The 23,976-nt window shown below is 41.9% G+C and overlaps 2 protein-coding genes across 3 annotated transcripts in view; both read left to right on the forward strand.

The window, feature by feature from the left end:
• The window catches only part of PID1 (phosphotyrosine interaction domain containing 1), a 251,565-nt gene that overhangs the window by 53,570 nt on the left and 174,019 nt on the right, over nt 1-23,976 (forward strand). The window lies entirely within an intron of this gene.
• Nucleotides 7,522-8,550, forward strand: LOC136163178 (checkpoint protein HUS1-like). The gene is made up of 2 exons (XM_065927619.1): nt 7,522-7,576; nt 7,624-8,550. Exons 1-2 carry the CDS (start codon nt 7,522-7,524, stop codon nt 8,409-8,411), a joined length of 843 nt encoding a protein of 280 aa, XP_065783691.1. The 3' UTR covers nt 8,412-8,550.

Genomic DNA, 23,976 nt, shown 5'->3' on the forward strand with positions numbered 1-23,976 from the left:
TCACTCAGTTGTTGGTGTTGTTTAATCACTAATCATGTCTGACTCCTTTGGGACCCCATGGACTATAGCCTGCCAGGGTCCTCTGCCCATGGTTTTCTCCAGGCAAGAATACTAGCGTGGATTGCTGTTTCCTTCTCTAGGGATCTTCCCGACCCAGGGATTGATCCCAGGTCTCCTGCTTGGGAGGCAGATTCTTTACCACCGAGCTGCCAGGACAGTCCATTTGCCTATTTAAAAGTTCAGTCTGTTTGTACTTGAGATCTATACATTTCACTGTATGTTAGTCATATCTCAGTACAAATTCCAATTTTTTAAAAAAGCATCTGTTTATTTTAAAGAACCTTTTTAAAAAAAAAATAAATTTGAGCTGTCTTTTTCAGAAGGTCTCGAAAATCAAAGGGACGGTGACAATAATAATATCATTTGTGGTTCTGGATCAGTTTCTACTTTTGTGTTAGTATGTGTGTATCAGTTTCCTCCTTTGAATTGTGGCATGCTAGGTTTTTCTTCTGGGTCTTGTTTCTGGTTGATGTTTCCTTTACAGTGGAATACTATTTAATAAATACTTTGTAAAAGAACAATTAGAATATCACAGCAACGAGAGTTATATTTATTAAAGTGTGAGGACTTGACAACTTGAAGACTATCCACACATTTTTTGGAAAGATCAAAATCGAAGACCTTCCTCCTTAGCTGATAGGATCTCCGTCAGTTGTCTGATCTTTTCTCGGGGTTGTGCGGTTGTTTAGATGCCTACCATCTTGGTGTGGGATAGTCTTCTACCTTGAGTTCCTCTGTTGCTTTTTCATGCCATCATTTTGGAGCTAAAGCCACACAAGAACTCACAAAGGACAAAGATGCTGCTGGTTGGAGTTGAGAAGCAAAGTGGTTGGGGTTGAAAAGGAAGGTGGTTGAGTTTGAGAAATGAAGGTAGTTGTGGTTGAGAAGTAAGGTGATTCAGGTTGAGAAGTGGCCTGGCAGCATCATGCTTTGAACTTGGAGGAGAAACCATCAGGTGAATACCAGCGTCTGCTCTTTCTACAGGTGCTTATGTGCATGGATGGCCCCTGGGAATTGGACCACATGCCAGACAGCACATTTGCTGGTAGTCATTTTTTACATGTGATCTTTGTATTTTATTCTGCTACTGGGTAGGATCCTACAGGCTGGGTCACAGGGACAAGTTTGAAAGGTTTTACCTTTCAAGAGCTCTTCTTCTAAAAGCCATGTGTCTGGCTGTCAAGAGGCTTCCTGGTGGCTCAGTGGTAAAGAATCTGCCTGCAGTACAGGAGACGCAGGAGACTCAGGTTTGATCCCTTGGTTGGGAAGATCCCTTGGTGGAGGGCATGGCAATCCACTTCTGTGTTCTTGCCTGGAGAATCCCACGAACAGAGGAGCCTGGTGGGCTATAGTCCATGGGGTCCCAAAGAGTTGGACACGACTGGAGCAATTGAGCGTGCACACACGCACTGGCTGTCAAAACTGAGAAAAACCTGTTCACAAAGGGGGGAAAACACTGTCTTCTAAGGATAAAGGGATGTTTGCTGGCCTCTTCCTGGTGCTCAGTGATTTCCTAACTATGCCAGCAGAGGTGGTTCAGGATGTATTTTCACTGCTTAGAAGTTGGGGTGACAAGGCAGTGTGAATGGGCTGTAAATATTTATCAGGTTGCAGACCACCAGTATGTTAATGGGAGACTGCAGGTTCAACCTTTTAATTTAGATTTTTCTGATTTTACAGTAAAATTTCTCTTCTCATGTCTGTGCACGTATTTGGACTTAGGATAAAATGCGTCCCTGGCTAGAAGTCAGCTCTCCATAGTTCATTCTATAATTCAAGCCTGCACCTGTCCACACACACGACCTTGTCATGGGAACACCTGGTGGTGACATGATTGACGGCTGGGTTACATGCCAACAGGGCCCAGGTGCCCCGCCTGGTCCATGCTCTGCTCATGGTCAAGTGAGTTTGTGAGAATAGAGAGACATGTTGTCATCTAGTATATTGATTAAATAAGCATTTCAGACTCTAAGGCAGAGTTACTCTGAATACCACCAAAGCATAAATAACTCATTGGGGAAAATGTAGTTCAAATCAATCGACCAACAGACTGTTTTGTTCAGTTCAAAGCACTTTCAGGATCAATAAAAGACAAGCAATCCAATAGAAAAATGGTCAAAAGGGTTAAATAAATAGGGTCACAGAAAGAAAGTATAATTTCCAATAAACATGCAAGAAGATGGTCAGCTCATGTAGTTAAAGAACCAGACAATGTAGCAATAGTCAGATCTCTCCCACCCAAGTGTCAGTAGATAGCAGTTACAGAGGAAAATAAAACCCAATGTTCTTAGAGCAGGGGATGCTGATCACTTTCAGACCCCTCTGCTATCTGGATGACTGTAAATTGCTGCTGTGATTTTTTTGGAGGGTTTGGATGATGTGTCCAGAAAAATGAGGCACGGTCTTTTGACAACAACAGTTTCCCTTCCGTAAATTGATTTCATGGTCTCCTAACATGTGTCCTTCTCTACATTGATTGTGATAGTCACAGTGACCTTCCCAGCCTGTGAGAAATACCTTCAGTATCCATATGTGATGAGTGAAATTATGGAACCATGATTTAATGGACCACTGTAAAGCTTGGAAGAATAAAAGAGAACAGGAGGAAGAGAAAGAGAGAGGGAGGGAGGGAGGAGAGGTGAAGAGAGTGAGAGGGAAGGACAGAGAGTGATTGGATGTGCTGCGTGTTGCTGTTATGGGAACATGTTCACTATATAGTCAGAGAAAAAAAGTAAGCTATAAAATAGTTCAGTTCAATTATCACATTTATATAAAAAAGAAACAGAAAAGGAAAATCTTCTTATGTTTTAACTGCTTTGAACATTTCTGCAAAGAGCTCCAAAAGAAAACACAAAATATAAGAAAACAGTAAAAACCCTGCTGATAGTGATTGGGATTTGACATTAAAGTTCAGAGAAGGGGGGTGGGGTCTTTTATATTTCTCTATCTGCCCTTCTGTGTTAATTCAGTTTCCTTTTTTACACTGAGCATGTGGGTATCTTTACTGGAAAACTAAGAAAAAGTCCTCCATTCCTTCTCAGTCATTCTCTGTATGCTAAGTCGCTTCAGTCGTGTCTGACTCTCTGCAACTCCATGGACTGTAGCCCGCCAGGCTCCTCTATCTAAGGGATTCTCCAGGCAAGAATACTGGAGTGGGTTACCATGCCTTCCTCTAGGGAATCTTCCCAACCTAGGGATCGAACCCACATCTCTTATGCTTCCTATACTGGCAGGCAGGTTCCTTACCACTTGTAATACCTGGGAAGCCCCAGTCATTTTCTAATAATGCCTGAATCCTTCCTCATATTTGGTCCTAGAATTGTATTTTTTTTTAAAGACTCTAAATACTTGTAGATTTTTTTTTTCAGTTGACCAAGGCTTCCAAGGCTCAGCAGGTTAAGAATCTGCCTGCAATGCAGGAGACATGGGGTTCGATTCTGGATTTGATTCCTGTGTTGGGAAGATCTTCTCCTCCAGGAGGAAATGGCAATCCATTCCAGTATACTTGCCTGGAAAATCCCATGGACAGAGGAGCCTGGTGGGCTACAGTCCAAAGGATTGAAAAGAGTGGGACACAGCTGAAGACTCAGCTTTCCGTAGCCTTAGGATACACTTACTTCTTAAGAAGTGATTGCCTTTTGAATGATTTGTCCTGAGGGCTCACCGGGCTCTCTGCCACAGGATTGGTTGGGGTGTGAGAACACCTAGCTTGTCCCCTGGGAGGAATCCACTCTGTGGGTTCTCAGTCAAGAGCAATGGTCATGAAAGTGGACTCCGAGTCTGACGAATTGGGTTTGACTTGGCGTTACCAGCTGCTAGAGATATGTCACTGGGCAGATTATTTAGCCTCTTTTAGTCTCTGTTCTGCATCTGTGAAATGGGGCTATTAATTATATCTAAATAATGCTGGAAAATAATAATACCAACTGCAAGCTGTGACACTTTTAAAACACTTAGAAGGAAGTCTGGAAAATAGTCATCATCACATCAGACATTATTGTTTCCTTTTATATTTATAGGCATGTCTACCTCCCCTTTATTTTCAGTTTTCTTACCTTTCAAATGGTTGAACAGAATAAAATGGAATATCACACCCAGTACAAAATTTGATACTTAAATATCTGCCTTTCTGGTATGTTTGTATGTGTGTTAGTTGCTCAGGCGTGTCTGACCCCATGGACTGTAGCCCGCCAGGCTCCTCTGTTCATGGGATTTTTCCAGGCAAGAATACTGGAGTGGGTTGCCATTTCCTCCTCCAGGGGATCTTCCCAGCCCAGGGATCAAACCTGGGTCTCCTGCGTTGCAGGTGGATTCTTTACTGCTTGAGTCACTGGGGAAACCCTTACTCTTTATTAAATCTTACGTGGCTTAAGGTTGTATATAGCTGTTGTGGTGTTTGACAGTAATTTTACTGGCTTGATTTTTTTGACCAAAATTCTTTGGCTAGCTTAAGTGATTGGCACATTACATGACTTACAGTTTTTTTTTTTACCCCCCACTGATAAAAATCACATATGTTCTGTATTTGGTAGTGTCAAGAATGTGTTGTATTGAGGACCAAGAATGGAAAGAAGATATAATGTCTACCTCTGAGAGGTCTGGGGACATATGACTTGTATAATTTGGGAGGGAGTGGCTGCCCATAAAATGAACTATGTCAGTCAACATGTTAGTTGATTGAGAAACTGGTTGGAGGACAATTGTGAGTGATTTGTTATTCTTTCGAGGAACCCTGGAGCTTAAGATGGGAAATTGCCTTTCCCTGAATCAACACTTTCTCTGCCTTTCTGAATTTTAAGTTTTTTCTTTGTGTTTGGCTCTCATCCTCTGAATTTAATTTTTCTAATTAAAAAACACCAAGGCTGGAGGTGGATGGGTGCTGTAGACAGACATATCCCTTGAGATGGCCTGGGAGCCTGACGAGCTGAGTGAGGACTGTGCCTGGGTCAGGTGTTGAGTGTGGGGTGGAGGCTGCCCTGGGTATGTTGGTCCCCCTGGCTTGGCTTATTCATTTCACTCAGTTCTCGCAGATATCCTGGAACCTGGGCATTTTTCCCATGAAGAGTAGAGGCTTGGAGGGGGTCGGTTTTCTTGTCCAAAGTTACGAAGTCGGTGAGTCACAGAGCCTGGACTGGATGGAGTCCAGCTCTTACCTGCTCCTTCCCTCATGTGCATTTTTCTCTCTCCCTCTAGTCTCCTCGGTTAACTTCTTTATTTGAAGAACCACAGAGTAGGTACTTAATCTCTTCCCCTGGCATCATTAATTTATGTTGTTGGTTACAAAGGGAATTAGACTTGAGAGTGAGTTTGGGCAAGGAGCTCAGGGTCATGGGACAGGGGTGAGGGGAGATGTGTGTTTACTGGTGGGTCAACTGAGACACACAGGCAAGGAGAATGGCTGGGATGTGGAGGTTAGACATCTTGCTTCTGTCTCACTTGCCTTGCTCTACTTTGAATCAGATCAGTAACTGTTTTCTCATATGTAAACAACAACAGCAAAAAAATTATATTACCTGAAATAGGAAGAGGAGTACGTCAAGACTGTATATTGTCACCCTGCTTATTTAACTTCTATGCAGAGTACATCATGAGAAACGCTGGGCTGGAAGAAGCACTAGCTGGAATCAAGATTGCCGGGAGAAATATCAACAACCTGAGATATGCAGATGACACCACCCTTATGGCAGAAAGTGAAGAAGAACTAAAGAGCCTCTTGATGAAAGTGAAAGAGGAGAGTGAAAAAGTTGGCTTAAAGTTCAACATTCAGAAAACTAAGATCATGGCATCTGGTCCCATCACTTCATGGGAAATAGATGGGGAAACAGTGGAAACACTATCAGACTTTATTTTGTTGGGCTCCAAAATGACTGCAGATGGTGACTGCAGCCATGAAATTAAAAGACGCTTACTCCTTGGAAGGAAAGTTATGACCAACCTAGATAGCATATTAAAAAGCAGAGACATTACTTTGTCAACAAAGGTCCATCTAGTCAAGGCTATGGTTTTTCCAGTGGTCATGTATGGATGTGAGAGTTGACTATAAAGAAAGCTGAGCACCAAAGAATTGATGCTTTTGAACTGTGGTGTGGGAGAAGACTCTTGAGAGTCCCTTGGACTGCAAGGAGATCCAACCAGTCCATCCTAAAGGAGCTCAGTCCTGGGTGTTCATTGGAAGGACTGATGATGAAGCTGAAACTCCAATACTTTGGCCACCCGATGCGAAGAGCTGACTCATTTGAAAAGACCCTGATGCTGAGAAAGATTGAAGGCAGAAGGAGAAGGAGACAACAGAGGATGAGATGGTTGGATGGCATCACCGACTCAATGGACATGAGTTTGAGTAAACTCCGGGAGTTGGTGATGGACGGGGAGGCCTGGTGTGCTGTGATTCATGGGGTCGCAAAGAGTCGGACACGACTGAGTGACTGAACTGAACTGAACTGAGCAAGGTTTATGTGAAAAGTAAATGGGCAAAAGCCTGTAAAATGTCCCACATGGTTTTTGGCCAAATGCACGTGCACCCCCATTCTGCTTGCATGCGTGCTCAATCAATTCAGTCAGGTCTGACTCTTTGCGACCCTATGGGCTGTATCCTCTGTCCATGGGATTCATTCTCTGAGCAAGAACACTGGAGTGGGTCACCATTTCCTTTTCTAGGGGATCTTCCCGACCCAGGGATTGAACCTGTGTCTCCTTCGTCTCCTGAACTGAGGTGGATTCTTTACTGCTGAGTCACCAGGGAAGTCCCCCCACTCTGCTTAATAAACTTTCAATGACAGCAGTAGCCCTGAGGTCCAGTCCTTGGAAGAGAAACATTCTGGAATATCTCTGTGGCCTGTTCCTGTTTGCATTTTTACAGGGTCATCTTTGCATGGAAATAGATATAACCTAGCCTGTTGGAAAGCACACTTCTCCAAGTTTAGCCCTCTTTCCAGCTTTAGGTAGAACTCAGAGAGCTGCGTAAGGCTTGCTTGCCTCCAGTTCTTAGTGATGCTTCCCCGGGAATTACCTTTCTGCCATATGGGAACCTGGGCTGTGTTTCTTTGGACAGAGGAGGAAAAAATAAAGGAGCCACACAGCATGTGACAGCGATAAAACATCTTTCTGTGATGGCTGACTACTCAATCTCTAGGTGAACTTCAAAAAATTGCCTTTTGAAAGGGAATTATAAATTTCTCCAAAAGAAACTTCTGGACACCTGAGTCAAGGGCATTGAGGACCAATCTGTTTTAAACATAACTTAGGAAGCACAGTGATACAGGAAAAGAAAAACCAACTAGGTAGAACTTTTGATATTTCCTCTTTGTTTTCTATTTTTTCCCCCATAAAATGCTAATTCTAAGAAAAAGAGATTGTGATAAAGGCCTGGCTTTAAAACACAGATTTGGGGAGTTTCCCCCCGGTTGATTAAGGCGGGACTCTCCCGAGTCTGCTGTGGGCGGGCTCCCCGCGCGTCGAGCCATGAAATTTCGGGCCAAGATCGTGGATACCGCCTGTCTAAACCACTTCGTGCGTTGTTGGGAGGCCGGCTTGACGCCAGCGGCATTAAAAAGCCTCCCGGAGTTAGTAACGTGATAGCCAAGCTTGCCAAAACCTGCACTCTGCGCATCAGCCGGGATAAGTTGAACTTCGTCCTCTCTGACAAAGTGGCCAATGGAGGGGTGAGCATGTGGTATAAGCTGGAACAGGAGAACTTCTTCAGCGAATTTCAAATGGAAGGTGTCCCCGCAGAAAACAATAAGATTTATTTAGAGCTCACATCGGAAAATTTATCTCGAGCCTTGAAAACTGCCCAGAATGCCAGAGCTTTGAAAATTAAGTTGACTAATAAACACTTTCCGTGCCTTACAATTTGTATAGAACTGTTATCCATGTCAAGCAGTAGTCGTGTTGTGACACATGACATCCCTGTGAAGGTTATTCCTAGAAAACTATGGAAGGACTTACAAGAGCTGAGGGTCCCAGATGCTGACGTTAGTATTTATTTACCAGTCTTGAAGACTATGAAGAGCGTTGTGGAGAAGATGAAAAACATCAGTAATCACCTTATTATTGAAGCAAGCCTAAATGGAGAATTGAACTTGAAAATAGAAACTGGGCTAATGTGTGTTACAACTCACTTTAAAGATCTTGGAAATCCTCCATTAGCTTCCGAAAATGCTTCTCAAGATAGAAACTCAGAACAAATGGCTGAAGGGCACATAGACATTAGGAAGCTCCTCCAGTTCCTTGCTGGACAACAAGTAAATCCTACAAAGGCCACTTGCAATATTGTGAAGAACAAGATTGTTCACTTTGACCTGCTCCATGAAGATGTTTCCCTGCAGTATTTCATCCCAGCGTTGTCATAGCCCTGCCTTGTGGGTTCGGGAGCTCAGGGACCTTGGTTGGACCCATAGCAGTGGAATCCTTTTTTTTTTTTTTTTACTTTTTTTTCCTTCTATAATATTTACAGTAGAAATTGAATTAATGAGTTAATGAAACACAGTTGGATAAACATTTCTTCATATTAAAAAAAAACCCAAAAAATCCACAGATTTGGTTCTTCTCAGGTTGTTACACACTAAGCTAATCAGACACCTTCTGTATTTCAGAAACTAAAATTAAAATTGGTTCAAAAGTGTGACCTTGAAACTCCCTAAGTTTCTTACTTGTTAGAGAAATCTTCATTTTTTTTTTTTAAAATTGTATTCAACCTCAGGCTGAGAAAGATTTTCATTTTATTACAATGTACAATTTTCTTAAAAATTCTGATTAACCAAAATATGGTAATAGGGTCCACATTTCATTCCGATGCTGTTGGAAGGTGTGAATAAAGCTGCCTACTGTGCTCTCCTTAAAAAGTTACTTTTCTGACAACCTCACCCATCCCAAACCCTACTGGGGGGTGTGGCCAGAAGCATGTGAGAAAGCCCAGTGGCCTGCTGCCTCGAAGCCCATGCATCATACTCTGTGGAAGTGTTAGCATAGACGTGCATATTGAAAATATACCTTGGTACCACGTGGCTTAGGGGCTTCCCTGGCGGCGCAGTGGGAAAGAATCCGCCTGCCAATGCAGGAGACGCAAGAGATGCAGGTTTGATTCTTGTGTCGGGAACATCCTCTGGAGTCGGAAATGGCAACCCACTCCAGTATTCTTGCTTGGAAAATTACATGGACATTGGAGCCTGGCAGGCTACAGTCCTTGGGATTTCGAGAGAGTCAGAAACAAGTTAGCTCGAGTAAGGATAAGGATGTGCTTTGGAACAGAGAATCATACATTTCTCAATAACCCATGAGTGCATTTCTCTACTTAAGCTGAGTAGTGCCATTTATGTCCATATCAGAAGTAAACATAATCAATAAACAATTACATTTTACTTACATATTTTAAGAAAATCTCAAGTATGCAAGTAAAGATGTTTTGATCACCACAGTTATTACACTTGGCACTTGGAAACATCAGCCTGGTATTTAGACCACTGTTCTCATAAATGTATTGAATGACTAAATGAGTGAAGGGCGGAAGAAATACAGACATTTGATTATGCAGAAACCTCATTTCTGAGTACTTACATGAATGGAGTGTTACTGTAATTTTGAATCTACAAAATGCTCCTCTGCTTAACCCTCAGAATTATGGATGACTTTTCCCCAAACCACATTTGGTTGTATAATCTCTTTTATATAATCCTATCACTACTCTCCCAATTGCTTACCCTACTTTTGAGGAGAGAATACAATATCACCACAATAAGCAACTCATTATTGGCAGTCTTATTTGGAAAGGGGTTTTAGAAAATACTAGTTAATGAAATTTTCAGCAAAGGCTGTCTGTGACCACAAAAAGCATGATTAAATTTTAATTAAAATATACTTAATTAAATCTTATTGGCTGAAAATAAATGGAAAAAGTTATTAATCCTCTTTAACTGTTTTCACCAAAGCCTTTAGATGCCCTGCCGGAGGGGACTGCCTGGCAGATACAAAGTCTGTATGGAAGGATGGATCTTATTTCCTGACCTACCATGGTTTGGTTCACTGCTGTCTTCTAGCGCCATATTGGCGCATGGTGTCCAGCCATTTTTTCTCACTTTCCCAACAAATTATCTGTACGTAAATAAAACTGTAAGACAAAAAGCAGCATTCTTTGAATTTTACTTAAAATCACTGCAGATGTTGACTGCAGCCATGAAATTAAAAGATGCTTACTCCTTGGAAGGAAAGTTATGACCACCCTAGACAGCATATTAAAAGCAGAGACATTACTTTGTCAACAAAGGTCCATCTGGTTAAGGCTGTGGTTTTTCCAGTGGTCATGTATGGATGTGAGAGTTGGACTATAAAGAAAGCTGAATGCTGAAGAATTGATGCTTTTGAATTGTGGTGTTGGAGAAGACTCTTCAGAGTTCCTTGGACTGCAAGGAGATCCAACCAGTCCATCCTAAAGGAGATCAGTCCTGGGTGTTCACTGGAAGGACTGATGCTGAAGCTGAAACTCCAATACTTTGGCCACCTGATGCGAAGAGCTGACTCATTTGAAAAGACTCTGATGCTGGGGAAGATTGAGGGCAGGAGGAGAAGTGGACAACAGAGGATAAGATGATTGGATGGCATCACTGACTCAATGGACATGGGTTTGAGTAGACTCTGGGAGTTGGTGATGGACAGGGAGGCCTGGCATGCTGTGGTTCATGGGGTTGCAAAGAGTCAGACACGACTGAGCGACTGACCTGATGTAGCAAAAGGTGTTGTTAAAAGTACCTTGAAGCCTTCTGACTTCCCCACTCTGAGTTTTTTTTTTTTGGCAAACTCTTCCTTCTAATCTATCAATGTCTATTTTCCCAATCTCTTTCTATGTTTGAAAGTGTGAAACTGAAAGTGTTAGTTGCTCAGTAGTGTCTGACCCTCTTGGACCTCATGGACTGTAGCCTGCCACGCTTCTCTGTCCGTGGAATTCTACAGGCACGAATACTGGAGTGGGTTGCCATTCCCTTCTCCAAGGGATCTTCCTGACCCAGGGATAGAATCCAGGTCTTCCCTCATTGCAGGCGGATTCTTACCTTCTGAGCCAATAGGGAAGCCCATATTTGAAACATTTTTAAAAAGATAATTTATTCCCTTTCTGATACTAGACTTTCTGAGGTGGTGTCATCTCAAGTGAAAGAAAGGGCAATAAACAAAAATTTAGGGAAGGAGGCTCTATAAAAAGTATCACTTTATTCTTGGGAAATATTTTATGGCTTGGAAAAAAAGTGTTAACATGAGAAGATTTTCAGGATGTTTGTACATTTTGCTCTATAGCAACTTTTCCTTAATAGAAATGTTATGATAATCCTGTTTTTAAATCTGATCTGATTCTGAGAGTTCTGGAAAAGTCATAACTTTTGCCCTTAAGCAATTGATAAATAAAAACTGAACTCATCTGAATAGTCACGGACGACCTAGCATAAATCAGAATTAAAGACAAGTGTGTCTGGGAGGGAAAAATGAAAGCATTCCACTCACAGTTGAAGGGACAGAAGAAGTAGGCCATTTCAAGGAGAATAAAGGATCGTTGTTTTTCCAAGTTAAAGGTGAAGAATCCTAGAGACTGTAAAGTTAGGCTGTGTATGTGTGTGTTAGTCATTTAGTCACATCCGATTCTCTGCGACCCCATGGACTGTAGCTCACTAGGCTCACATGTCCATGGAATTCACCAGGCAAGAATACTGGAGTGGGTTACCATTTCCTACTCCAGGGGATCTTCCTGACTCAGGGATCGAACCCCTGTTTCTTACACTGCAGGTGAATTCTTTACTGTCTGAGCCATCAGGAAAGCCCACGTCAGGTTAGGATGCAGTGACGAAAAGCCCTAAAATAGAAAATGTATAAAACACTGTCGATGTTTGTTTTTCCAGCTCACGGTCCAAAGCCGTGTTCCTGGACAGTTAGCGGCTCTCTTCCATGTGGTGATTCAGGGACCCAGGCCTCTTCCATGCTTGGGTCCCACTGCCCTTAGGGCTTTTGTTGTTTGTAGAAGTGGAAAGATAGCACAAAGAGACACAGCTGCTTCTTTAGGGTCTTTGCTTGTAAGAGGCACGTGTCAGGAGACTTCCCTGGTGGTCCAGTGGCTGGGGCTCCGTGCTCCCAGTGCAGGGGGCCTGAGTTCAGTCCCTGGTCGGGGAGCTGGATCCCAGACATGCTGCTACTGGTGGGTCCCACGGACCGTGATGAGGATCGAGGATGCCATGTTCTGCAGCTGGGACCTGGCATGGCCAAATAAGTGAATAAACAAATATTAAAATAAAATCAAAAAAGGAATAAATATTTTAGAAAAAGAAGTCAAAACAAAGAAGAAGAAGAAGAAGAGGCATGTATCCTTTCTGCTCATGTTCTGTTGGCTGGAACTCAACCATCAGTTCATTCCTAATTCCAAGAAATGTGGAGAGACATGGTCCAACCGAGTGCCCGGGAAGAAGGAACAACAGACTCTGATGACAGCCAGCACCTGTGTTACAGAGACTATCTAGGTGAAGGTTTGCAAGTGACCAGCCAGTAAGCCACCTTGGCCTTGCCGATGTATTTCCTTTGGTCCACATGGTGCTTGTAGAAGGTTTAAACTGCAGCAGGCACCAAAAGCCCAGGAGATTTCATGTGAATATCCGGCCTTCAGACTCTTCCTGGAAAGTTTGACTCTCTGGCAGTGTTTACCTCTGTTCTTGCTTCATTCTTGTCTAGAGTTGAGTGGGGGCTCTGCCTTTAGAGTGGGCTTGCGTTGCTTCCTTTGCATAGTTCTGGCCACTCTCTTTCGTACCCTAAGAAAGCCAAGCACTGTAGGCCTGTGTCTCTAATTCCTGCGTCACTCCACACTCGAAAGCGGAACACTGATTCAGAGGCCCGGAACTCTGTCTCGGTCTCTGTCAGTCCCTCTCTCTCCCTTCTAACACCTATTTGTCTGCTTATTTATCTACCTACCTACCACCTGTCATATACATATATCTCTCTATTTTTCTCTCTTTCTCCATCGCTTTCATCACAGCAGATGGTTTATAGGCGACACTCACCTATAACTTAAGTGTATGTGTGTTAGTCGCTCAGTTGGGTCTGACTCTTTATGACCCCATGTACTGTACCCTGCCAGGCTCCTCTGTCCACAGGATTCTCCAGGCAAGAATACTGGAGTGGGTAGCCATTTCCTTCTCCAGGGGCTCTTCCCGACCCAGGGGTCGAACCTGGGTTTCCTGCACTGCAGACAGATTCTTTGCCTTCTGAGCCATAGGTCTAACAAATAGTATTCTGTTTGGTTCAGAATGGTTTCAGTGAGTTTATAGAATTGCAAATACTGTTGAGAGGAAGGAAGAAAGGGAGGGGGAAGAGGGAGGAAGAGAAGTGAAGGAAACACTGAAGGGAATGCATTCTATGATTTTGGAAAAGCAAAAAGAAAACTCTTCTAGGTCTCTGCACGAACACTGAGCTGCATTCTACATACATGTGTTTTATAAGCCCTGTTCTATTCTATTTAAGATTTGCAATAGGAAATGGGATCTTCACCCTCTAAAACTAGTGTGGAGAAATATATGTTTCTTCTTGTGATAGTTGTTACTAGGACCAATTATAGGCACAGATGGGAAGTGGTAAAAGAGAGGAGATATAGCAGTGAGCCGAGAGAAGACCTTCCCGTCTGAACTGGAGTGTCTTCGTGGGGATTTATGAGACCCTGCTCTAGAGAGGCGAGTGACTGGGTAATGATGGGGTGCTTGTCTTTCTACTTTGCAAAGCAGTGGTAGAGAAAGCCAGAGTTCAAGGACACCTGGCAGGGCTTATGTACTGAACTCGTGAGCAGGAGGACTCAAGGAAGCCGTCTCCATCACAACCCAGCTGGCATTGGGATTTAAAAGAGGAAAACGTCAGGAACTGAAGCTTGCGATTGCTTCTGATGCAGGTGCAGCTAGAGCTGTGAATTGGGGATGCTTTCAGACAGGCGAGGGGGGTTCCTGTGAGTTCCTCTTCTGAGCCTATAGAGAGGGTAGTAATGACAACGCAGTCACAGCCATAGCAGCTTACTGTTTCCTAAGTAAGCCCTGTTTTAAAAATTCGGTGATTGGTGGTCAGGCATGGTAATCAAGGCATCTGGGGCTCTAAAGATGAAGACAGCGTTTTCTAGCCCTCGCTACAGATCGGAATCACTGCAGAAGTTTTGAATAATATAGAACCCACGGTTTTATCTCAGACTTGCATGAAAACAACGCTGCCTAGCTGGGAGGAGGCAGAGGACTCTGAATTTTTATCAAGTGATTATTATACGGCCAGATTGGTGCAGGTCTGACAGTCCACATCTGAGAACCGCTGGGTGAAGTGATTTGCCTAAGGATGCATCGTGCATCAATAGCAGATCCAGGTCCAAACCCGGCTGCATCTTTTACTCTAGATTGAGTTCATCTGCTGGAGCTAGGGTTCACCAACTATTTGATAGGTTTAAACAGGTTTGATGATAATCAAAAAAACCAAAAAAAAAAAAAAAAAAGAAACTCATTGTTGAGCATCTCCTGTGTTAAAGCAGTGTTCATATGTTTTTATTTCATCCTCTGCTCATACTGCAAGGTGAGTATTTTCCACTCACATTTAAAAAAATTTTTTAATTGGAAGATAATTGCTTTACAATATTGTGTTGGTTTCTGCCATATGACAATACAAATCAGTTATAATTACTATATATATAAAATTATATATATATATATATTTATCTTCCCTCTCTCTGGAGCCTCCCTTCCCGCTCCCATTCCACCCCTCTAGGTCATCACAAAGAGTCAGGCTGGGCTCCCTGTGTTACAATAGCAGCTTCCCACTAGTTATCTATTTTACACATAATAATATGTGTGTATCAGTGCTACTTTGCAGATCAGGATACTGAGGCCAAGGGAAGTTCAGTGCCACATTTATGCCCCCGTGGTTTTGTTTAATGGCAAAGTAGAATAAAATTCAAAATCAGGTCATCAGTAGGGTGACCTCATACCAATGCCATACAGGTATTTCTTGAAGATTTCTGCCCTTTAAATCTTACTCTAAATTGAATGGTGTAAAACATGATTTAAATGTTTCTATGTATTAAGTCAATCATTACATTAGGAATAGGAAAAGCAAAATTAAATAGAAGCATTTCCATTTCATGTCTAAGGGGAACCAAGCTATTGATCTCTCAGCCTTTATCAAAACGTAGTCATCTCCCAGCTTGCTTCTCAAAGGATGGGCCAAGGATGCAGTATCAGTGTCATCTGGGAGTTTGATAGAAAGCCAGACTGTTATCAAGTACCACCCCACACGTGTTGACCCCGCATCTGGGTTTTAACAAGATCCCCAGGACTGCCTGTGCACATAAAGTTTGAGAAATACTGAACAGTTGCTGGAAACCAGATACCTTACAGAGAAATAAACAGGCTTGTCGTCTGTCACCACAAATGTGAGCAGTGATGGTTGGCAGAGCAGAAGCCTGGAGTTAAACCCTGGGGATGGTTTGTGGGTCGAACTAACGGTACTGATATGGAAAATCAGATGTTTGATTTGGTTGCTGTAGAGCTGTCAGTGTATTTATTAAACTTACACTGTTAGAGTTAAAGTTCTAGAATTGGATCCATTTACCTTGGAACATAAAAACCTACAGCAGAGTGCTTCTTATGTATGAGTGTGTATCCAGGGCTTTTTGATCATAAAGAGGTTTAGTGTTTAAGTTTTGCTGGGAGAACTGGGTTTAAGAGACTTGTCAGGCTGCAAAGTCTATTTAACTGAAATAATTGTATTTTGCCCTGATTACTGTTTCTCTATTACTTATATCGTTTTCCTGATGACTCTTGGGCAGAATATAATAAACACTGAAATGCTCAAAGGCCATATTAGTCATCTCTTATTAGAGTTGTTAAGATCTTGGTATTGGTAGTTATGCAAGTGATCACTTGTTAGCAATATTTATTTCTGTAGGCAATAATTTTTAATTTGTTTTCATGAGGAATGTCCCCAGAGTGTGGCTTACAGAGGAATCTGAGCAATAAAAATCACTTTAACAAATAGTTTTGTATGTACTTGTATATTTGGTCTGAGTAAGAAAAATCTGCATTTCATCCAAAGCACAGAGGATCTATTTCCGCATCAGCCTGATAATGAGACGGTAATTGGTGTGTAAGCCGTTCATTCTCCAAGTTTTCTCACGGGGCATGATTTGTCTCTTATTTGTCAAGGATGGGTTCTGGGAAACAACACTGCCATTCATGATGGGCAGAGCAAATGTACTAAAACATTATCATAGCTGGGATTAATGGTCCACTATGGATTTATGTCAAGAATGTTAATGATTTGTTTGTGAATAAGTGGGCCTGTCGCATGGTGAAACAGGGCCCTGCAGAATTGCTGAATGGACAGTTTGCTTGCAGAGGATTCTTGGAGGAAATAAATACTCTTGCCAGGCCTTTTGCATCTCTTAAATCGCTACTGTGAATTGACTTTGGGATTTGAAATGGTGGCATTTACCTTACAAAATCCTGGGCTTGCAATTGCTAATCTTGTAACTATAAATTTTCCTGGTTTAGCGCAAAGAAAGTGTATCTTTTTAGGATTGAACATAATTTATTTCTGGTAAAATATTTTGAGAAAATAATGATCTGTTTTAATCTGTCATCGAGCAAAATCTCTCCACCATTACCACCACCCCCACTCTGTCACCAGATTACATGTTCTTTTTTGAAAAGCATGTTAATCTGTGGAAGACATGAATTTGGAGTAGATTTTAATTGGTAGATGAAAGTCAGTTATTGCCAGGCAGAGTTTAGGAAATGAAAAGTAAATCAAGATTATATAATGATTCATATACATACACATAGACTGCTATAAAATATATATGTGTGTATGTATAGTATGTATGTGTGATGGTGTGTGCGTGTGTGTGTGTGGCTTGCAGTATAAATGTTTGTGATGTAATTTAATGATGTGTATGTTAGCTCCTTTTTAAACATCTACTTTTTAATGAATGGTGGTGTTGGCCTTCTCTTAAAAAGAAATTTAAACTTAACTGTTATTCTAGTTACATTAAAAAAGATTAATTTCTTCTTTTTGCTTTGGGATAGAACTAGTATAGTCAGCTTTTTCTTACTTGTGTTCAAAGGGTCTTAACTTAAATACCAAGGTAGCTTTATAGAAACTTCTGATTGCAATCTGGAAAGTTTCATACCACAAACATGACCTAAATGATATTAATACCTAGGCTCTTATATAATAAAAATGAATGTATCATACTTGTTTCATGAAAGGGACATCTATCTGCATTTGCTAGCCAGAGAGCATCCATAATGATGAGTTCCCTTGATCCTTAGAGCAGTCCTAGCTATTCTGTGGTTATAAAGCTATGGTGTCAATCTCAACGCAGGGTTATTTGAGTCCAGATCTCATGTTCTTTCTGTTGTATCACAGGATCACAATTCATGTAGCCTCTCTCCCCACGTCCCTCCTTCCCCTCTGTATTGCTGTCAGAACTGTCATGGATGAACTTATCAAATGCTGTTAAATCAAAAGGGTGGACACCAGTGGGCTTCTAGGTATCAGAGAACTCCTTAGCATAAACCCAGTTTATCTAATTCTTCAAGAGGTCCATGATCGCCCCAAAGATCATTTTTCTGTATACCAAATCATTAGCTTAGTGCTTGTCTGGTCATACTGGAGTGGATAAACATGTGCTCCCTTTCATTTGTAAGTTTCTCTCATTCCTCTCTAGTAATTTACCCTCTGTGTAAATTATACTCCATCCTGAACTTGTAGCTTGGGTAACATGCAGCAAATATACAGACTTGACCTCTTCTGACCACTGTAGAGTTCATCATCTTAGAAGGCATTCAGAATAGACAAGTGGGTATTGATCAGGGCTCTTTCAGAATTAAGAGAACACAGTTTGTCAAATTTTCAGCTGTAATGGACCTCAGTACAGTCTGTTATGTGGCACATGGTTGGATTTGGAATGGAGTTGTTTGCAGAAACATATTAAATCTAAAGGGGATGTGTTGCGCGTCTGTGGTTGACAAGGCATTGTTCACATGCTTGGCAAGGTGAAGAGGTGTGAGTGCTGGGTGGGATACTCGGGGAACTGGGTACATCCATTCCTGTGTAAATTGTGATTAGGGTTCACCTGTGTGCAGGCTCTTTCATATTCCACTGCTCACATTTGCATCCATTGAGTGTTAACATGTTAAACACTTCAAGGTAAGAACCCTTCACTAAAAGTACTAAATTTTAGTAGTATAGCATAATGTCTCCAGTATAGAAAGCATCTATGGTTATATGATTTGTTTCTCTTATATTCATATATCTTAGATTTAGGATTTCCTTTCCCTATCTGATTGACAGATGTGATTATAATAAGACTAATTCTGCAGAAAGCTACAAACCCATTCCACTACCTTGTGGCTCCACCTTCTGTATCAGAAATTTTTCACCTCGTTCTATCAACCTCAAGTCTGTCATCCTCTAGGACAATGATTCTGAAGTTTTAGAATCACCAGGGGCTTTCATTAAAAATGGAGATGTCTTTCTCCTAATCAGAAATCTATTGTAACTAGCATCCCGAAGGATGCTAATGCAGAATGGGCTCTGTGTGTGGAGTCTATAGATGGATAGTCAACAAACCTCTGAAATGGTTTCCTAGATTTGGATTTTGTCATTTTTCTGGGGACAGGATCCAAAGTTTTACTTAGACTTTCAAAGCAATCTGAAATCCAAAAAGAGTTTATAAGCTTTTGTTCTTGTGACTGAAATGAAGGCCATTAATTGTAACCTTGCACTTGTTACCATTTGAGCTTGGGTGATAAATGGATGGAATTCATGGGCAGTGAGATGAAATCATACTATAATGGGAAAACTGCAACAAGAAACCATTTTACTTTCAAACAAAAAAAGGACTACTTCTGGAATGCTACTTTACATACTTTGTCAATAGCACTTAAAATGTAGTAATAGTTGATGGCCAGGTGACATTTATGGAAAGATCAGCTGATGTTATAGATGCAAAAGTACATTATTTTTTATACCTTACCTGAGCCAGGTGAGATGGACTGTGCAGATACCTTAAGTTTCTTAGTAGAACAGGCAACCTGAAACCCCCTGCAGTCAATTGGCCATCCCATCCTCCTACCCCTGGAAGTTTCGAGTTCATGGCAAACACCTCATTCATTTTTCACAGGAATAGAATAGTAAGAAGGCGTTAATAACTCAGAACAGACATGGTGTTAGTGTAGATGTAATAATCATATTATCAAAGTAATTGACTTGAATTCTAAGCAAAATTCCACTTTGAGGTTCAAAGAGAGAAGCGACTAAAAGCCAAATTGATGCCTGCTCTGGATTCATGGCTTCATCAGTTCTCTAAGACTTCTTGGTAATGAGGACTTTTTGCAGAGTGGTGATAAGACCCTCATAGTCTTCTCACATGTTTTCTCTGCTTCCAGACAGTCAAATTAATAGGGAGTTCTTCTTTAGGGATTAGGCGCACTTTTAAAGAAATATTTGATGATTGTTCCCTGAAATTATCAGGGTGCTCGCAGTGAGTGAAGATACAAATAATTTAACTACCAGCTTCCTTTCTATGTCTCTTTACATAATGGCAGGTGGCAGAGAGGAAACCTCTCTGCCTAAAGATACTGTGGGAGCTGCAGTAATGTGGCTTTGGCTGCTTAAGACAGGAAAAATCTATCATCCTCAGAGTCAGAAAAGCTGCTATTGAAGCAGACAGGAGTATGATTTATCTTTGTGTGCATGCGTGCTAAATTGCTTCAGTCATCTGACTCTTTGCGACTCCATGGACTGTAGCCCGCCAGCCTCCTCTGTCCATGGCGATTCTCCAGGAAGAATACTGGAGTGAGTTGCCATGCCCTCCTTTAAGGGATCTTCCCAACCCAGGGATCGAACCCAGTTCTCCTGCTTTGCAGACAGATTTTTTACAGTCTGAGCCACCAGGAAAGCCTGAGAATACTGGAGTGGGTATCGTATCCCTTCTCCGGGGGATCTTCCCAACTCAGGAATCAAACCAGGGTCTCCTGCATTGCAGGCAGATTCTTTACCATCTGAGCCACTATACTACAGTAAAAATTTGTAATAAAAAGAGAAATATACAACTTACGGAGGACCACTTCTCACCAGATAACACTCACCAGTTATAAGGCTTCAGACAGGGGAGAGCCTCTGTAGCATCTGTATGTACAAAGCCCACGCTGATGGTAGTTCAGCCATCTGTTCTTTTCTCAGAGCCTGTTTGATAAAAAGGAAAAAATAAAGCTTTGGGATACACTTGCCGGGAACAGCTCTTTGTATGTCTTTACTAGGTTGGCCCCAGTAAAGACGGGAGGGGCAGGCTGTTTTGCTTACTTGAGAAGGAATTATAATATTGCTAGTTTCATACCTGGCCAGGGACTCTCTTTGCACTGGACCCAGCATGAGTTGAGAGAATGAAGCAGTGGAGTCACCACTCAGTTCAATAGCTTTGCAAATAAATCAAATTCCCTTCTCCAAGTTCCTCCTTGTGGTGGGATCTGTGCTTCCTGCCAGAATGAGGTCATGTGGACATGGGATTCAAGTTGACTTCCTGAAAGTGTTGATGATGAAAATTATATTTGAGTGTATGTGTGTGTAACCATATGTAGAGACATTGTGCTATTTGATTGCAAAGTTAAATTTCTTTGATTATGACATGTGTTTCATTATACAGGCAAGCTCTGTCTTGCAAAACACTGAAATACTTTTGGAATACTGTAAGAATCAATTGGCTTTGGTGAAATGATATTCTCATTTTTCACATTAATTTTTTTAATTAGAAATTTCCCCTTCAACTTAAACAGGTATATTCCATGGAACATTAAGCAGATTCTTTCAAATTCAGTTGTGGAGATGGTTTTATAGATTTTATAAATCCCAAGCTTCCCTGTGGAAGCATATGCTAATTAACCTCAGTTGTACTTTATGGTCTGTGTCTTTATTTTTTGAAAACATTAATTTCACTGTTTTATAGCCAACCCCCAAAATGTGTATTTATTAAAAGTCTTCTATGAGCCAGGCCCTGCTATAGGAACCAGAACAATGGTACCGATACAATTGGGATGGAAAGCCAGAGAGTTCTTGCTTCCCAGGGACTGCTGCTTCCATAGTGGGAGACATACAGTATGCATACCAACAAAAATGAAAATGTAAATTAACATAGTACAGTAATATAACCTAACACCTGATGCGAAGAGCTGACTCATTTGAAAAGACCCTGATGCTTAGAAAGATTGAGGGCTGGAAGAGAAGGGGACGACAGAGGATGACATGGTTGGATGGCATCACCGACTCGATGGACATGAGTTTGAGTAAACTCCGGGAGTTGGTGATAGATAGGGAGGCCTGGTGTGCTGCAGTCCGTGGGGTCGAAAAGAGCCAGACACGACTGAGCGACTGAACTGAACATCATGAAAATGAAATGAGGTGATGTGATACTTGGTGGGAGCCAGGTTTAGTTCAGGAAGAGATGGGAGTCCTCTTTGAAACTTGAATAATAAAAAGGCAGTGGTCTCATAAATATTTGGGGGAGGTATATTGTTGAAGGAAGAAACACCTGCTAAGACTTTAGATTGGAAACAATCTTGGTCACAGTGTTTAGAACATTGTGAGGGAGTTGGACAGAAGACGACAGTGAGGTTGGAAAACTAGTGAGGAGTTAGACCTTATTTGGCATGGTAGGCAGTTTGGAATTTCATCGCCTGAGTGATGGGAAGCTTGTGGTGGACCTTAAACAGTTGACCCATGATCTGTTCTTGCAGAAAGAGCATTGCTTTGGAGAATGGGTTGTGGCAAACAAATGTGGAGGCAGAGAGGCCAGTTATGAGACTGTTGTACTAATTCTGGAGAAGAAATGATGCTCTTTCAAGGGAGATGGTGAGCAAGGCTTGGATATAGGATCAATTTTGAATATAGATACAATAGAATTATCAGTAGCTAGGAGTAGACTCTTGGAGAAAGAGAGAAATCGTCCCCTAAGATTTTAGTTTAAACAAATAGGCAAATTCACTGAGATGGGAGGAAAGAGATGGTGGCAAATTTCTCTTTGGGGGAAGAACTGTATATTATGTTTTGGCCATATTAATTTTGAGGTACTGGTTCAGACACCAAGGGTACTAAGAAGGCAAGTGTATATACAAATCTGGGCCCCAGAGGAGAGGTCTTATTTAGGCATATATTGAATTATTGGAGGAGGAGGCAATGGCACCCCACTCCAGTACTCTTGCCTGGAAAATCCCATGGATGGAAGAGCCTGGTAGGCTGCAGTCCATGGGGTCTCGAAGAGTTGGACATGACTGAGCGGCTTCACTTTCACTTTTATCCATTGGAGAAGGAAATGGCAACCCACTCCAGTGTTCTTGCCTGGAGAATCCCAGGGATGGGGTTGCACAGAGTTGGACACAACTGAAGTGACTTAGCAGCAGCAGAGAGTTATTGGAATATGTTGTTTAGTCGGTCAGTCATGTTCACCTCTTTTGTGACCCTGTGGACTGTAGCCCGCCACCCTCTTCTGTCCATGGGATTCTCCAGGCAAGAATACTGGAGTAGGTTGCCATTTCCTCCTCCAGGAGATCTTCCTGACCCAGGGATCAAACCCACGTCTCTGCATCTCCTGCATTGCAGGTGGATTCTTTACCACTGAACCACTGAGCCCTACTGGAATACAGCTGGAGTTTAAATCCACAGGGTAGAGTGATATCACCTAGGAGAGAATGTGAGCAGAGAGATGGTCTGAGAACAATGCTTCCTTGCTGGCTTCTCCTATACTAGACCCTGACATGTGCTACCATATAATTGTTGCCAAGGACAGAGGCTGAAAACAGATTATTGTCTTACACTCTGTGAATGTCTAAAAGCTCTTTATACTGCATAGTCAGTTCAGTCACTCAACCGTGTCCGACTCTTTGTGACCCCATGGACTGCAGCACTCTAGGCTTTCCTGTCCATCACCAACTCCCGGAGCTTACTCAAACTCATGTCCATTGAGCCAGTGATGCCATCCAACCATCTTATTCTCTATCATCCCCTTAACCTCCTGCCTTCAGTTGTTCCCAGCATCAGGGTCTTTTCCAGTGAGTCAGTTCTTTGCAACAGGTGGCCAAAGTATTGGAGCTTCAGCTTCTGCATCAGCCCTTCCAATGAATATTCAGGACTGATTTCCTTTGGGATGGACTGGTTGGATCTCCTTGCAGCCCAAGGGACTCTCAAGAGTCTTCTCTAACACCACAGTTCAAAAGCATCAATTCTTCAGCACTCAGGTATATGCTGCATAAATAGTTCCCTAAAAAATAATGAAATTTCAGGCCAAAACCTCATGTGTCTTATGTTTGGTATTTTCCTAGTGTATTTGCAGTGGGGCTTACTAGGTGCTTCAGTGGTACGAGAATCCACCTTCCAAGCAGGAGACGTGGGTTTGATCCCTGAGTGGGGAAGATCCCTTGGAGGAGTAAATGGTAACCTACTCCAGTATTCTTGGCCTGGGAAATCCCATGGACAGAGGAGCCTGGCAGGCTATATCCAGGAGGTCACAAAGAGTAGGACACTACTTAGGGACAAAACATCAGCAGCAGAAATACCATGGGAAGGATAACACATTTTGAAGAGGATCTGTTGCATATAGTTGCCAAGAAATGTTTGCTTAAAGAGTGGAGATTGCTTTCTTAGTGTGCCAACATTTTATAGCCTCTTGTTACTTTAAACTTGAAAGCTATCAGGATTTCTGTCACTGGTTGGATTTGGACCAAGAACTCAGAAAAAATTTCATTTTAGCTGTTCAGTGCTACTACCACTTTATAACCTTGGATTTTGAGCCAGAATACTAGATGCTGAGTTGATTGAGTTTTACAGAGTTGTCTTTTTGTTTTTATATAAAAGAAGGAAATGAATTTGAAATAC

Source organism: Muntiacus reevesi, chromosome 3, assembly GCF_963930625.1.
Source record: "Muntiacus reevesi chromosome 3, mMunRee1.1, whole genome shotgun sequence".
Classification (NCBI taxonomy): domain Eukaryota; kingdom Metazoa; phylum Chordata; class Mammalia; order Artiodactyla; family Cervidae; genus Muntiacus; species Muntiacus reevesi.